This window comes from Sceloporus occidentalis, unplaced genomic scaffold, assembly GCF_023333645.1.
Source record: "Sceloporus occidentalis isolate IW3139 unplaced genomic scaffold, rSceOcc1.0.p SCAF_4, whole genome shotgun sequence".
Classification (NCBI taxonomy): Eukaryota; Metazoa; Chordata; class Lepidosauria; order Squamata; family Phrynosomatidae; genus Sceloporus; species Sceloporus occidentalis.
Genome location: NW_028316984.1, coordinates 99,983,365 through 99,999,339, shown reverse-complemented (window position 1 = coordinate 99,999,339; position 15,975 = coordinate 99,983,365). Strand labels below are relative to the sequence as shown.

Genomic DNA, 15,975 nt, shown 5'->3' with positions numbered 1-15,975 from the left:
ATCAGGTGCTATTCAGGCACAATTTAAAGATGGCTGGCAGGGTGGAATCTGCACAAGTGTTACAAACAGTAAGAGTAGAACCAAACTCATGATCTTGTAGTCATGTTTGTTGTTGTGGTTGTTTGTCTTCAAGTCATTTCTGACTTATGGTGACCGTAAGGTCATGGATTTTTCTGGGGCTGACTTGCCCAAGATCATCCAATGGGTTTCTGTGGTTAAGAGGGCAGTCGTCAGAGTCATGATCCAATACTCAAGCCACTTTGCCATGCTGGCTGTCATAGTCATATTTATATTACTATTAATACATTTCCTCTAATATTTCTTTTCCAGATTCTTTTGAAATAAGGAAACTTTCCTCTGTGTTTTTGCAAGTAAAATCAATTATTGGACTAAAAATACTTTATGACCAAGATGGTTTGAGACTCTATCTTGAAGCTGATGCTAGATGGAAAGATAATACTATAGGATTGTGTGGAACCTTCAATGGAAACACTCAAGATGACTTTTTGTATGTATCATTGCAACCCACCCATAACTACTGATAAGTAAAACATTTCTATCATGGTAGAAAAGCTATTCAAGAGTACAGCAAAGTACAATAACATCCAAAACCCACAAAACAGTGATACCTTTATTGGGTAGAAAAGAGTAATTCTTTATTAGAAGGATAACATTTCTAATGTGCTTGACAAAAGATCTGATGTCAAAAAAATAATCAAAATTCTCAGTCCAGAATGGATGTATTGCATAAGCTATTTGCCGCCTTGCAAAGCTCTTAATTTTTGGTTTAGATATTTTTCAGTTTAATGGATTTTCAGAGGCTTGGAAATACTCCAGTTTGAAATTTTGTTTTAATTTTGTTGTCATAATAAAAAGGACACTGAAAAGATTGCGAAAGATGAACAAGAACTCAAAGTTGTGTTTAAAAAAGAGCATATATTTGGAAAGCAATCCTGCAAAAGTTATAGATTATCTAACAGTATATTCTGAGTAGTGCATAGTCCAATTTCTTCAGGTTGTGATAATCCTTGTGAAACCGTTGCTAATCATTTGCATGCTGAAGAGACACTCCAATATTATCTAAGTTTCCCAATCATGGTTTGCAATCTTGATTTTGCGGTGTTCACTCTGGAGTGAACCAGCTTGCACAACAGCAAAATGTGATTAAGAAGGTTGCACATGGGGAAACAAAAAAGAGAGTGGAAGGAAGAAGCATATCTGTATATGCTGTTGTTTGTTTTCTTGTCATGGGCCCTTAAACTGACTCCAACATATGGTGACCATATCATATTGTTTCCATGGCATAGTTATGCAGAAGATATTTGCCACTGCCTTACTCTTAAGCTGAGAGAGAATATGACTAGTCCAAAGTGGCCTATGTGGTTTCCATGGCTGACTGGTGGTCTTCCAGAGTCCTGGTCCAACACTCAAATAATCAAACAACTCAGATCATGGTGTGGAGAAATGGAGAATATAAAATCTGCATACCTCCATTATTTCTGCTAAATTAAGAACCAGATGTAGTAATTAACAAGAAGTAAATTAACCTTAGACATGTTTGAGTTGTCTTTGCCCTGTTTAATTGCTTTTGTTTTGATTAATTTTATTTGTGGCAGCTTTGAAATATGGACTAAGTTCTTGAAATGATCTAGCTAAGCCAACCAATGACTTATGCTCTGGATCCTTTCCCTTTTCATTTCTAGCTGAATTAAGCTGTGCAGCAAAGACCATATGATTATTCCTATCTCTTTTTAAGTAGGCCATAGTTAAAAAGCTCTTCAAATTAATGTTTAATTAATTACTTATTATGCAAGAGACCCATAACTGAATGGATTTGGATGTTTGCTCACATGGGCTCATTTAAATAGCAAAACAGGTTGCCTCCTCTATTTTCCCAATCAAAATTGCCTTCCACTTATTCTACAATGTTATTTATTGGTTGTTGTTTTTTGGATGGGGGTGAGGAAGATCTCCAGTTGGAGTGACAGAAAGTACACCTCAGCTTTTTGGAAATTCCTGGAAAACTTCATCAGCCTGCAGTCCTGAGCATGATAGTTCACCTATGGATCCATGTGATGTCCACCTACAAGCAGGTGAGTTTGAAGACTGAACAGATACATATTTCTGATTTTTTGGGGTGGGGTGTGCGTTTAAAAACACATAGTTGAAACTTGAGAACAACATCTTGAATGTTATAGAATTAAACATGCTATTAATGTAACTGCCATTCTGACCTGAAATACTGTACATGTTTTGGCATACTATATTTGTCACAACAAAGTGGCACCATGTTTTTAGTACTCCAGTATGTCTGTTGAAATCCTAAGAGTCTTTTGCAAGAATTTACTGTAATATATTTATTCAAAAATATTAATTGTATTAAAGTTCTTCTGTTCAGCTAATAATAATTTCACATTCATTGGTGCAAAAGAGGTCAAAATGTACTTGGTATTTCATTACTGACAAAGCTTTAAAGTTCTTTTGAGTTCTCTAAGGAACCTTTTCTAGAGAAAATGAGAAATTCATTAGAAATCATGTGAACAGTACCTATTATAGGTACAGGCACTACCTGTTGTAAATGTATTAATATTAATGATCTGTGTGAAGACAGGAAGATAAATTTTTATGGTGATTGATAAATGACAATTACTTAGAAAAAATGTGAACCAAATTTATTGTTCTAAACTGTACAAATTGATCTCTGTGGTCAGACAAGACGATGAGCAAATAGCTGCACACTGCTGTGCAAAAACATGTCTCCATTATCAAACCAGACACACAGAATTTTATTTTTATTCCTGAGAGGAAAGATTTTACAATGCTGTTAATTTAAAGAATTTTTAAAACTAAAACATGGTTATTTCTATTACTTTAACAGCCATTTTTGCAACAGAAGCTTGCAGCATCATTACGAAAGAACTCTTTGCTCCATGCTATTACTATCTGAGTCCTCTCCCCTATTTTGAACAGTGTAGAAGAGACACCTGTAAATGTGGGCTGCTCTGTATGTGCTCAGCTCTATCCCATTATGCCCACCTGTGCCACAGATTTGGAGTGCTGATAGACTTTCGGAGCAATGTCCCAGAATGTGGTAAGTCAAATTTTCTTTGGCATCTTGTTTAAAATCTGAATTTGTTGGATCCTGTTGGTTATCTGAACTGAATTCATTCACTTGGATCCAAAGAACCAAGAGCAGAAGAAAAAAAGTATTAATGCTCTTCTATGAATTCTTGCAGAACCTAGCTATAGATATCTTGTAGTGCTACTGTATATCAGGGGTACAGTGGTATTAATATATCAGTATATGAGAAGCATGGCGGATAAAAATGTATGGGTAGCTTACTACTCAGCTTTTAGTGGACTGTGAAAAAGATCTTAGAAGGAACTTGTTGAAAGTTTTACACAGATGGAAGAATTTGAGGTCACTGTTATTATGCATTGCTTGTCTACTAGGTTGGAAAAAAACCTTTCCAACAGTGAAAAAGACTTTCTGCTACTAAAAGGATAGCAATGGATTCAAGCTAGTCCTATTCAAAATTCTTTTGCTCATTTTTTTTCTCCATTGTCACAATGTCAAAATTATTACCAAAGGGGATGTAAACTGAAGTTATCAATTGTAGGATGTTGGTAGTGTGAGAATAAACTCAGGCAGGAGTGTTAGTAGACAAAGAGTTCAGGTTTACATTGTATGTAGATACAATGAATAATTTTGAACTTTTTTATAGCTGGAAGTGTAACTATTCCTATATTGTTGGATGCAAAAAGTGTGATTTAATGCTAATTAAAGCATTTCTTACACTGTAGTCTTGTGCACACTTTTTAGAGGATGAATTTCTCAGAATACAAAGGGACTTACTAGCTATCCCTGTTCAGTGAATCTTACCACAGTGTGTGGGATAAAATGTGTTAACAGGCTTTTGAAAACAGTTTTTTTTAAAACGCACTTGGCATGTAATATGAGAAGTCTGTTTCATTTGGTTAGCTCTTTCATGTGAAGATACAAAGGAGTACAGTACCTGCGTATCTACCTGCGGTAGAACTTGCCAAGCATTCTCTGTGCCAGAGACATGCAGTGATGATTGTGTTGAAGGCTGCACCTGTCCACCTGGAATGTATCTGAACATCAAAACTGACAGATGTGTGCAACAGTAGGTATACTTTGTGGTACTGACATTGTCACTTTGTAAATGTATATGTCTGATCTTGCAGAAGCTGGCTGTGTATTCACACACACAAACTGCCTGAATTGAAAGAAGGATAAATGGGAATAAGCTGGGGGAAATAGCAGGAATTTAATTTTTTCCAAGTAAATCACCCAGTGACCTGAACATATAAACATCTGAGCAGTGTTGAAAATATGGAGATTATTAATGCGCATGAGGGGATCAGGATTTTGTTGTTGTTGCTGTTTTGTCACAAGTTCAATGTGTAAGAAAATGTCACTGCAGCATACTATCATGCTCTTTCCAAGTCTCCCTGTGCTTTTGCTCCTCATTTAATGAATGTGTCATATGCAACAATACTAGATAGCAGACAGGGATCTCTACAAAATTATGTGTCAAACCCAGACAATTGAGCCATCATCTTGTGCAACCACTTGAGAAGCCAGTGAACACAAGAAGAGCCCTGCTGGGTTGACTACAAACCCAGCTAGAAGTACTGTTCTTACTAGATGGTTCAGGGAAGTTCACAAGCAGTATACAGCATAAGCACAAGAGCAACTTCCTATTGATGCTCTCCTTTGTTATACAGTCACATGTTTGTTATTGTGTGCCTTCAAGTAATTTCTGACTTATAGCAACCCTAAAGCAAACCCTATCATGGGGTTTTCCTAGCAAGATTTGTTCAGGTGCCATTGCCAGTGCCTCCCTTGGAGGCTGAGAAAGTGTGACTTGGCCAGTGATTTCAATGGCTGAGTGGGGATTTGAGCCTGGTCTCCAAAGTTATTGTCCAGTGCTCAGATAACTATACCTTGCTGGCTCTCATTCAGTGACATATAGCCTTTGATAAAAGAGATGTATGATGAGTAGCCAGTGATACCTCATGTTCCAAAACCTAGGGTGCTTTTCCAAAGAGTAAATTCTGATTAAGTATTGTTACAAGGTAATTTATCTTGTAATATTGTAATATTGAATTGGTTAATTACAGCTAATTTGAATAGAGCCCTAAAATCCATTGCTGGAGAAATAGATTTATGTTTACTGGATATGTTTACTTGTTATGACCATTATTTTCAATTAATTGAGAATGAGATAAAGGACAACCCATTACAGTTTGTCATAATATTTGTTCTGTGTGTATAGCTATTGATGTTTAAAGCAAACTATTTTGTGATTTTTTCTGTTGTTACTGTTGGAAGGAAAATAAGCATTACCTATATGTATTGTCATTTATATTTGCATAAAGCACTTTGCTTCCCTTGACTTGATCTTGATGGGAATGCATTCTAATATATGGTGTTGTGCATGAATGCTTTTGAATAACACATATGTCAATTCTTGAGATGTCAGAAATGTTAGCAGATTTTCTTGTTTTTGACAAGGAAGAGTATCTCTCATGCCCTTAGGAAACAACCTTTGACAGTATTTCAAAATATTTTAAAATATGGACAAAACAAACAAAGATTTACATCCTTAGTTAGTAGTCACTTTAAAATATGTTCGTATGTTTTAAGTTGTATTGTTCTTTTAATAGTGTGAGGCGCTGTGGGTCCCAGTTTTGGGAAAACAGCAGGATACTACTACTACTACTAATACTAATACAACAAGTGTGATTCAATAGAAACAAAATTTCTTTTTTCCTCCCTTAACAGATATGAATGCCCATGCTATTTTCAGGGTATTGACTACCCACCTGGAGAAAATATAATCACATCTTTAGGAAAATGGTAGGTTATTTCCAAACTTTTGGTAATTTCTATTGTAATGTTATCTGCTTCTCAGGATTCTATGAAGTTTGCAGTCTGGCAAAATAAGTGTTTAGTAATAGATATAGCAGCCTAAGTACCCTAAAGGTACCAGATCCTGTCTGATCTTGGAAACTAGGCAGGGTCAGGACTGGTTAGTGCTTGGATGGAGACATCCAATAAATACCAGTTGCTGCAGGCTATATTTCAGAGGAGAGAATTGGCAAAACCACCTCTGAGCATCCCTTGCCTAAGAAAACCTCATGAAATTCATGAGGTCACCATAATTTGACAGACGACTTGAAGTCACATACACACACGATAGATGTAGCCACTGAATTCATCTTGCTTCTTAGTGTTTCATTGTCTACATAGGAATGGAACCTGAATTCTCTTCCCTGAATGGAAGAATTCCTTCAGTCCAGGGAACCTCCTCCAGTCCCCTGGAGGGAGAAAAGGCAGTCACTCGCCACTAATTTCTCCTTCCCTTTGCAGTCCCCATACCACTACAATGGTCCAGAAGGTTCCTCAGCCTTCTGGAGCAGTTCTTTGGGGAGGTAGAAAGGACTGCATGAGAGATGAGCAATCAAAAATGGTGGGCCCCCTCTTCTGTCGGTGAGAACATCCTGTGAGTGAAATTCCAGTGAGGAGACAGTCCTTGTTACAGCAGGTTTGTTAGGATCTGAACTAATGCATGATATTTTTGGTGCTTGTCAGATGTGTGAATATAGATCTTACACTGAGTGCGATTATTTAACCAATCTATGTAGGGCTGTATTTTGTACTGTATCTGGCAGTTGCTCCCCATTGTCTTCTACCAGAAGTCCTCCCCAGCTTTGCTATTCATTTGCCTGGATGACGGGTATTTTTTGTTTGGTTTTTTTGCATAGTTGTGTGCTACCAGTCACATATGTTTCTGCTTAACCACTATCAATTAATATATCTAATGTCCCATTCAAGGGCATAATTGTTGTTTCTGACTTAAGGTGACCTTGAGCTGACCCTCTCACAGGATCTTCTGAGGATCAGAGTGTGTATGACTTGCCCCAGGTCACATGGTGTGTTTCCATGGCCGAGCAGGGATTCAAACTCCAGAGTCATAGTCATAGTCGAATGCTCAAACCACTACACCATGCTGCCTCATAAGGGCATATATCTATGCATACTTATCACAACCTAATATATTTTGTGTACATTAATGAAAGCACTATATCACCTGGAATCTACAGGTATGATGATTTAAAAACAACTAGGGCAATTCATATGCATTCAGCCTCAGGGGAAGAAGGCCATGGCCAACCTCCTCTGAACAAATCTTGTTGGTTCTGAACAAAAATTGTTGTTGTTGTGTGCCTTCAAGTCATTTCTGACTTATGAGACCAGAAGGCAAATGTATCATGATACATTTGCCTTCTGGTCTCCATAAGTCAGAAATGACTTGAAGGCACACAACAACAATAACAACACTAAAACAGGAAATACAATTAAAAAAACTGATAGGCTATTTGAGATAAAAATGGAAATCAAACCTGATGGCAATGTTGATATGTTCCTCTTTCTATTTTATAGAATAAAAAGTTATTTTTTTTTTTAAAAAAAGATTGAACATATGCAAGAGTGGATGTTGCCAAGTAACCCCTTCCCCACCTTTAGCAGTTCTCATTGAACACCTTCAAATTTATTTTGAAATTTGGGGAAAACTTGAAATGTGGTTTCATGGAGGAACTGTAGAAAGGATAATAGTTTCAGAAGACCTGTGTCACACATGAAGATGGGAAATATTTATCCCTTTAGATATCAGACAAATAAAAACACAACGAACTATCCTTCATGCATTAGATGAATCAAGGAGGTTCATATATTGAAAAGGGTCATGAAGGCCATTCTTCTGGTTTTTTCCACTTTCAGTGTCTGTCCATAAGTAATTAATCGGGAAATCTTAAGGGGTTGAGCTACTGTTGAAATCTGTACTTGTAAACTTATCCCGCTCTGATGTCTGTGCCTATCACATATTTATAGAAGTTGGGACTAGGCAACCTATGCTTTGGGGGCAGTGAGATCCTGGGCCCACTTCTCAAAAATGTGACTCCAAGAAAATAGCATGTATGAGTTTCAGGATATTTTTGTTGGAGAACTTTACAAAAAGTTCTGACTGTCCCAATTTATATTTTTTTCAGCCATTGCAGAGATGGAATAATGAACTGTGAAGAAAACAAAGTTGGTATGTGAAATTAACCTTCTATTTCACCAGAAATCCCCACCCAAAGCCCCAAGCATGTGTGTATATGTGTGAAAGTCTAAAGAAGGGGCAGGTTAAACAACTGCAGTTGCTGCTAGGTCTGTTCTTGCTTGAAGTGTGGCAAAGTCATGGGACCTGCAATATAATGGAGGTAGTGGGAACATGAAAATAGTGGAGCCAGAACAGTGGTTTCTGCAATGACACTTTTTTAAAAAATTAACTCAGTGTATGTTGGTGACTTCAGTGTGGTAAAAGATCAGGCATAGACCCAGTAGAGACATAACAGTTCCATCATCTTAACCATCGTTATAGGATTTTGAGAGGGCTACAGTTCCTTCTTTCTCTAAGAAACCTTCTGCTCTACCAACCTTAAATATGTTTTTGAGTTATTTCAATGCTACCAGTGACAGCAGTTAACATTATTGAAGATCCCTTATGACTGTTAAAGCAACTGCAGTTGTTAAATTCAAGTGACCAGCAGGCTGTTAGTAACCTTGAACAAGTTGATGACCTGGAGAAGGAAAACAAAGGCTGGAGTCTTAATGTGCTGCATGTTCTTGAGTCTATTGACTTCAGTGGGAATAATAGACATAAAGTGGGCTCTTGGTACCTCCCAGGGTTTGACTCCAGGACCCTCTGTGGATACCAAAATTTGTGGATGCTCAAGTCCCATTATATACAATGGTGTAGTAAAAGGGTGTCCCTTATATAAAATGACAAATTCAAGTTTTGACTTTTGGTATTTTAAGAATGATTTCAAGCTGTGGATGGTTGAATCTGTGGATGAGGAATCCATGGATATGAAGATATGGAGGGCCGTATACAGCTGTATCTAACAAACACTCTGTTTAATCACACCAAAAGTTCTACCTAGTATAGATCCTGCCTCCTACAGTGGCCAGCCAGATGTCTCCAGAAATCTCACAACCATGGGACAAAGGCAGGAGCCCTTTTCTACTGTTGATCCCTTGGGAATGGTTTCTGATCCTGTCTCAGATCCTGTTAGCTGCTGATCACCTCATCCTTAATGCATTTCTCTAATCTCCTTTTACAGCCATCTAATTTTGTGGCCGTCACTACCAGATGCATCTGCACTGCAAAAGTAATGTGGTTTGACACTGCTTTAACTGCCATGGCTCAATGCTGTAGAATTCTGGAATTTGCAGTTTTGTGAGATATTTAGCTCTGGTGCCACAAGAAACTACAAATCCTAAGATTCCTCAGCACTGAGCCATGGCAATTAAAGCAGTGTCAAACCACATTAATTTTGCAGTGCAGATGCACCTGGTAATGACGGTCACAAAATTAGATGTTGGATTTGTAGTTTCTTATGGCACCAGAGTTAAATATCTCACAAAACTGCAATTTCCAGAATTCCATAGCATTAAGCCATGGCAATTAAAGCAGAGAGAGAGACTTCATTATTTCTGCAGTGCAGATGCACCCATATCTTTGAGCACTAAATTCATTATGCATTGTGAGAAAAATATATTTACTGTTGTTTGTCCCAAGTCTCCTGTCATACGGTCAGATACACTGTAGTTCTAGTATTATTAATTCAAAATGGAGGGATTGACTCTTCCTTACCTCTTCTGGCTTCAGTTCTGGATCTGGGATACCCCTGGATGTTTTCATACCTAAACTGCCACCGATCTAGCTGGGATGCCGCCATCCGGATGCATCCTGGGTTGAAGCCTCACTCAGCCTGCACTTTTTTGTACTGTAATGGATGTCCTTGGTGTTATTGGTATTATTGGTTTTAAAAGGTGATTGAATGATGGATATTTTTATCGCTTGTATTTTATTGCTTAATGTGGGGGGATTTCTTTTATTGGATTTGTTGTTGTTGTATTTTAACTGATTGCAAACCGCTGTGATCATTGGAATAGCGGTATATAAATAAAGATTCATTCATTCATTCATTCATTTTTGAAGTCAGGGACTTTCCAATTTCAAAAATTGGCCAGCTGAGCGAGGCTTTGACCTGGGATGTATCAGGGCAGCAGCATCCTGGTTAGATCAGTGGCAATTATGATAACATCCCGGGCATCCCGGATCCAGAATTGAAGCCAGCTTATATGCCCAAGCAGTAGGCTCCATATTTTAAGTAGCAAACTGAATGTGATTTGTGACTTTGTTTTTTTCTTTCTAAGTCCATGACTGTCCAGATGGCCAAATCTATATAAATTGCAGTGAACCTCAAACCATGGAACTTGGCAGGGAGAGAACATGTGAAAACCAGCTATTAAACCTCACCGTGTCTGCCCATCTTCCCTGTTTTTCAGGGTGCACATGCCCATATGGGTAAGTAAAAAAATAATTTCATTAGTCTTAAAGGTGCTATAAGACTACTTTTGCTTTCTTTTTTTATAATGGGATGGTTGGATTTATGTAATGGTTTCCGTATACGTTAGAGTATTTCCCTGTATAGAAATGAATGGAGAGTTTTTGCTTTTGTAGGCCTAAAGATTATGATATCTAGCTAAGAGAAAGATATATACCATTTCAAAATCACTCCCCCCCCATCTGTATGTTGAATAATACTGAAGGGTTTTTCTTGAGTAGTTTCATAGTTTCATAGATATTGTATGATAGGAGGCTTGATTGTAGCATGTACAGGTCAAGCCATTTTATATGTCTTGGCGATAACTTCTTTTTAATAAAGCTTAACATCATCAGTATTTCAGTGTGTGCATTTTCTGCATAGGTACATATAATCCTGAGGCTCATGAAAAGGAATGAGTGGATTCCCCTCAGCGTGATTTGGAATGGGCTGAGCCCATGTGAGTTATGCTATAAAAATTTATTCATTTTATTTATTTATTGAACTATTATATGCTGTCCTGTATCTAAGGATCCCAGGGTGGCATATAATCAATTTAAGCAGAACAATTTAAAACAATGAGAAAATGTAAGCATACTGAAAACACATTAAAAAATTTAACAGTGTAAAGCAAGACAGTTTAAAAATAGTTAAAATAGTTTAAGACAATTACAAACTATTGTATGCACATGTACAAAATCAACTAGGCCCAAAGGCATTAGTAAAAAGCCATGTTTTTACTTGTCCCTAGAATGACAATAGTGCTGTGTCAGTGGGGTTTGGAACTGGAGAGTATACCACAAGTGGGGTGCTGTAAGAGAGTGTTATATAGTTTCCATACAGTGTTCGTCAGTAGTCCAGCTGTTTTATTTTTTATTAGCTGCAATATCAGAGTTATCTTTAAAGGCAGTCCAGCATAGAACACATAGCAGTAGCCTGGTCAGGAAGTTATCTGTTCATGTAGTATTGCAGTTTTCCAATTATCTAAGAAAGGCTGCAGCTGAAGGAATACTTGAAGCTGGGCCCATGACTCCAAGCCAGAGAGTCCAGCTGGACTTCTACTGACAAACAAAATACTCCCAGCTATGTACACACTCCCTCAGAAGAAATATAAGTCAGGTCACTTACCCAGTTTCCAGAGTCAAGAACTATCATCCACAGAGCCTGTGTCTTACTGGGATTCAATTCCAGTTTGTTCACCATCATCAAGCACAATACAGCCTCCAGGTACTTAGTCCAGCATCTGCAAAGTCTCATCTGACTCTTGTGTTAGTAGAGGGAAATGTTATTAGTATATTGATGGCACCCAGCCCCAAAACTCTGCTCACCCAGGAGCATCATATAGGTATTGAATAGCATGGGAGAAAAAGTGTAACCGTTTGGTACCGCACAGCTTAATGCCCATGGGGCTGAATATGAGTTTCTGAATTCCACTGTCTGGAACTGTTCCTGTAGATAGTAGTGGAACCATTGCACTACAGGTACACAGTAGCAGAACTACTACAAGTCCCATAAGATACCACAGTAAATAGTATTGAAATCTGCCAAAAGATCCAGGAAAATCAACAGTGCAGCATTCCCCTGTTGTTCATCCAGAGCAGGTTTTCGGTGAGGTAAACAAACACCTGAAAGCAAAGAGTCCAGGAATATGTGACATTACTCAGCAGCCATACACATAAATACCTTACTGACAAAGGGCATATTAGCAATGGGGCAGTTTCTGTCACATAGTTCTGGATCCATAGAGGTCCTCTATAGAAAAGGATGCATTACACCCCCCTTCAAGCCTGAAGGCACCTCTCTATATGGCATTTATCATCCTCTGCCCCCCTCAATCCACCTTACCAAGATTTTATTAGCCAAGATGTGCAAATATCAAATTTACATGTTGTGGTCTGAACTGATTCAAGAATCTTGACTAAATCATCAGGCTACAGCAAATGAAACTGATCTCTAGAAATTTAAGCAGACAAAACACTGGACAGTTCTCCAAACTATGTAATAATTGTGGCATCAAGTGCTGAGCAAATATGAGGAGTTTTCTTCTTGAACAACCCAGCAAATTTATCACAGCAGGCAAACAAACGTTCTACACCTGGTGCCTCTGAGCCCAATCCCAATACGTTCTTCACCTATTGAGAAAGAATCCAGTTTTCCTAAAGTTAATTCGGACATTTGGTTCCCATTATTCTTGAACTGTGCTTTCCAATGTTAGGCTTAAGGAATTTCAGGGATGATTGGCTAAGGATGCATCCACACTGCAGAAATAATCCAGTTTTACACCACTTAACTGCCGTGGCTCAATGCTATGGAATTCTGGAAACCATAGTTTGTTGTGGCACCAGCTAAAGTGGTGTCAAACTGCATTATTTCTGCATTGCAGATGCAGCCTATGTCTTGTTGTTATTATGTGTGTTCAAGTTGACTATGGCATATGGAGACACTATTATAAGGTTTTATTAGCAAGATTTATTCAGGGGAGATTTGCAGTTGCCTTACTGTATGTGTAAGAGCACGTGTAACTTGCCTATGATCACCCAACGGGTTTCCATAGCCGAAAAGGAAGTCAACCTCCAGTCTCTTGGAATCCTAGTGTGACACCCAAACCACTGCACTACACTGGTTCTCTAAGCCTTTACTAAATATATATTAAGGGGTCAGGAACTGTGTTAAACTACATTTTTTTAGGAACTCTTGTTCTGGAATAATTATTCTTTCAGTTTTTGAGATGCCAGGCTGGGTGTAGCATAAGCCTTGTTAGCTGAGTGGGCATCTGTAGTGATAGAAATTAAGGAACAACCTTCCAGGGATGTTAAGTTCAGTTCATAAGATATGGTACAGAGAAGTAAATCTTGCTATCATCACTAGTATTTATCTGAAAGTGAAGTTAGAAGAGGAATGAATATTTTGTGAACTTTTTTCCTCACTCCAAAATTAAAACGGCTTCTCATTGTATTAACAGCTGGTGTACTGGATCAAATAACTTATAAGAAGCTTACATGAATTCCTGAAATGTTTGTTTAAAAAAGAATAGGGGAAAAAAATCATCACTTTCTAATTTACACACAAAAAATAATGATTTTAATGGAGTTCAAGAAGGTTTCTTTTCAATAGTCAAAAGAATTACAGAATTTATACCTCAAAAGGAATGTAATTTTGAAGCCACCTTTTGTGACAGCAGTACCCTTCTGTTATCTCTGAGTGAAATGCACAGCAGCTTATCTGCAAAGTATTTCAATTTTTATTTTTTCCCATTTCAAATATACAAAAGAAAAAAACATGTATAGTTGAAAGTGATACATACAAATACATAAACTTCAGAAAGCTCATTGTACCAAATATGAACACTGAAATTCTATATTTTATAAATTCAAGTAATCTCTCTTTTACAAAAAAGGCTGCGTGGCAGACAAATGAGGCAGTCCACTGCTGCCCCCCAGTCCTTCTGGGCACTCACACTGGATGATACCTCCTGGAGTGATGCCACTGAAATATTATACAACCCTATAAAATTTCTAATTTAGATGTTTGAATAATGTGTATTACAGTTATATATTCCCACAATCACTAAGCCATCCATTGGTTAATAGCAACTTCATATTATTTATTTGATGTTTAATTCTTTTTCCTAAACAAAAATCCACAATCATGAATTGGTTGTTATAACTCAAATGGTTATTATAATTTACCAATTTTGCTTTTTTCATTGATATAAGGTTTTCTCATTACACAATATAAAATAAATACAAGATTGATCAAAAGTCTCATGTTTCAGGTGGGTAATGTTAAACTTAAAAACACATAAACTTAAAAACCTTTCCCCTAATAGCTCACAGTATTTTACTTTATGTTAAATGGTAATACTGCCATAGAGTTAAAAGGATAATTTGCAAAATAAATCCATATAGTTAAGAGTTTGCAGAACTATCTACTAGGGAGTACTTCTGGGTCAATCCCAGTTCATATTGATTGAAGTGATGCAGGAGAACTTCCTAGGAGATTTTTGTTCTTAGCCTTAAAATACATTTTTTTTTATTTTAAGAAAAGTCTTAAATCCATCCAAGCTGTGTGGTTTCTACTGGATTAAGATTTAACCCCGTTTTTTGTGCATTGTGAACATAAATGTCACTTTTAAAATGCTCTTGGAAAAGCCAGATCATGGGATAATGATGTTGCAATACGGCAAGTGTTAATTTTGACTTTCAGAAGCTAATTAAAGTATGTATTTTGCAATAATACTGATCTAGCAAATAGCCTCATCTACCTGGACTTTGAGCTACAATATCCAGACACGCTAGTATTATGAATGTGTGACTTTCATAGATAGTCTGCTGTAAAATGACTTCCAGTTTAGTGCATCTCTCAGTCTAAAGACACTGGTCTTATTAATATTTCATTTAGTACATACTGTAGAGGCTAATTTACATCACTTCTATAATTAATGGTGCAGCTTAGACACTGCATTTATGAGGAGATCTCCTTATATGTTGTTCATTGGATAATGAGAAAACAATAGATATGGTCAGCCTTCCATATCCAAGGATTCTTCATCCATGGATTCAGCCACTCACAACTTGAATATATATATATATATATATATATATATAAATTTCAAAAAGCAAATCTTGTTTTTGCCATTTTATATAAGGGACACCATTTTACTACACCATTGTATTTAATGGGACTTCCGCTTCCATGGATTTGTTATGTACAGGGAGTTCTGGAACCAAACCTTAGTGGATACCAAGGTCCCATTGTACTTCATTTGCCAGCAGCTTCTTGATAGTTAAGAAATTATTGTGTTGCTTCAGATACTGGGCTAAATAATGCTATCATTGTTTGTGAACATTTTAAAAAGCAAATGCAAACAGACTAGAAACAAGCAAAAACATTTTTTAAAGGAACTTCTACTATGCTGTACCTAAGCATAGAGTTCAGAAATTATTATCTCAAAATCTTTGCTTTCTTTAGTGCAAATATATCTCGATATGCATGTGTGCACTATTTAAATAACTGTATTTTAAGAAATACGTACTGTGTAGATTGTAAGTAAATGTAGCTCTTCCTTTCGTTCCCCTCCTTGCATATATACATAATATATTTAAATTCATATATCTAAATATTAACAAGCCATGCATGCTGATATTCTAGGCAATTTCAGATACTTTTATAATCCAAAATATTTACTTTAACTGATTTGTTAAAAAAAACTAAACAAATCTACTCAAACCCTTTAAAACAAACTAGAAATTAAAAATTTGTTACTAGTCTGATAGAAAGATATTTTGATTTTTGTGTTAACCTAACAGAAATTTAGCTCAAGCTAAATGTCACTTAGCTTTCTTTTAGCTAAGCATATTGGTTTAGAGTACCACTGCCTGAACAATGCTAAGAAATAACAGGACAGGGATGGGGGATGAATGGGCCAACAGGTTGTGTTAGACTAGAACTTCCTCATCATTGACCGTGGGCTAGAGTTGATAGGAGTTACAATCTAGGGGCACCTGG

At 37.0% G+C, this 15,975-nt stretch overlaps 1 protein-coding gene across 1 annotated transcript in view; it reads left to right on the top strand.

Annotated features, from left to right (window-relative positions):
- Nucleotides 1–15,975, top strand: part of LOC149314412 (otogelin-like) — a 164,617-nt gene that overhangs the window by 36,352 nt on the left and 112,290 nt on the right. Inside the window, exons 16-22 of the mRNA XM_089523100.1 lie at nt 331–508; nt 1,969–2,093; nt 2,879–3,091; nt 3,983–4,148; nt 5,813–5,887; nt 8,083–8,126; nt 10,298–10,448. Coding sequence (XP_089379226.1) covers nt 331–508; nt 1,969–2,093; nt 2,879–3,091; nt 3,983–4,148; nt 5,813–5,887; nt 8,083–8,126; nt 10,298–10,448 — 952 coding nt within the window. The remainder of the gene's footprint in view (nt 1–330; nt 509–1,968; nt 2,094–2,878; nt 3,092–3,982; nt 4,149–5,812; nt 5,888–8,082; nt 8,127–10,297; nt 10,449–15,975) is intronic.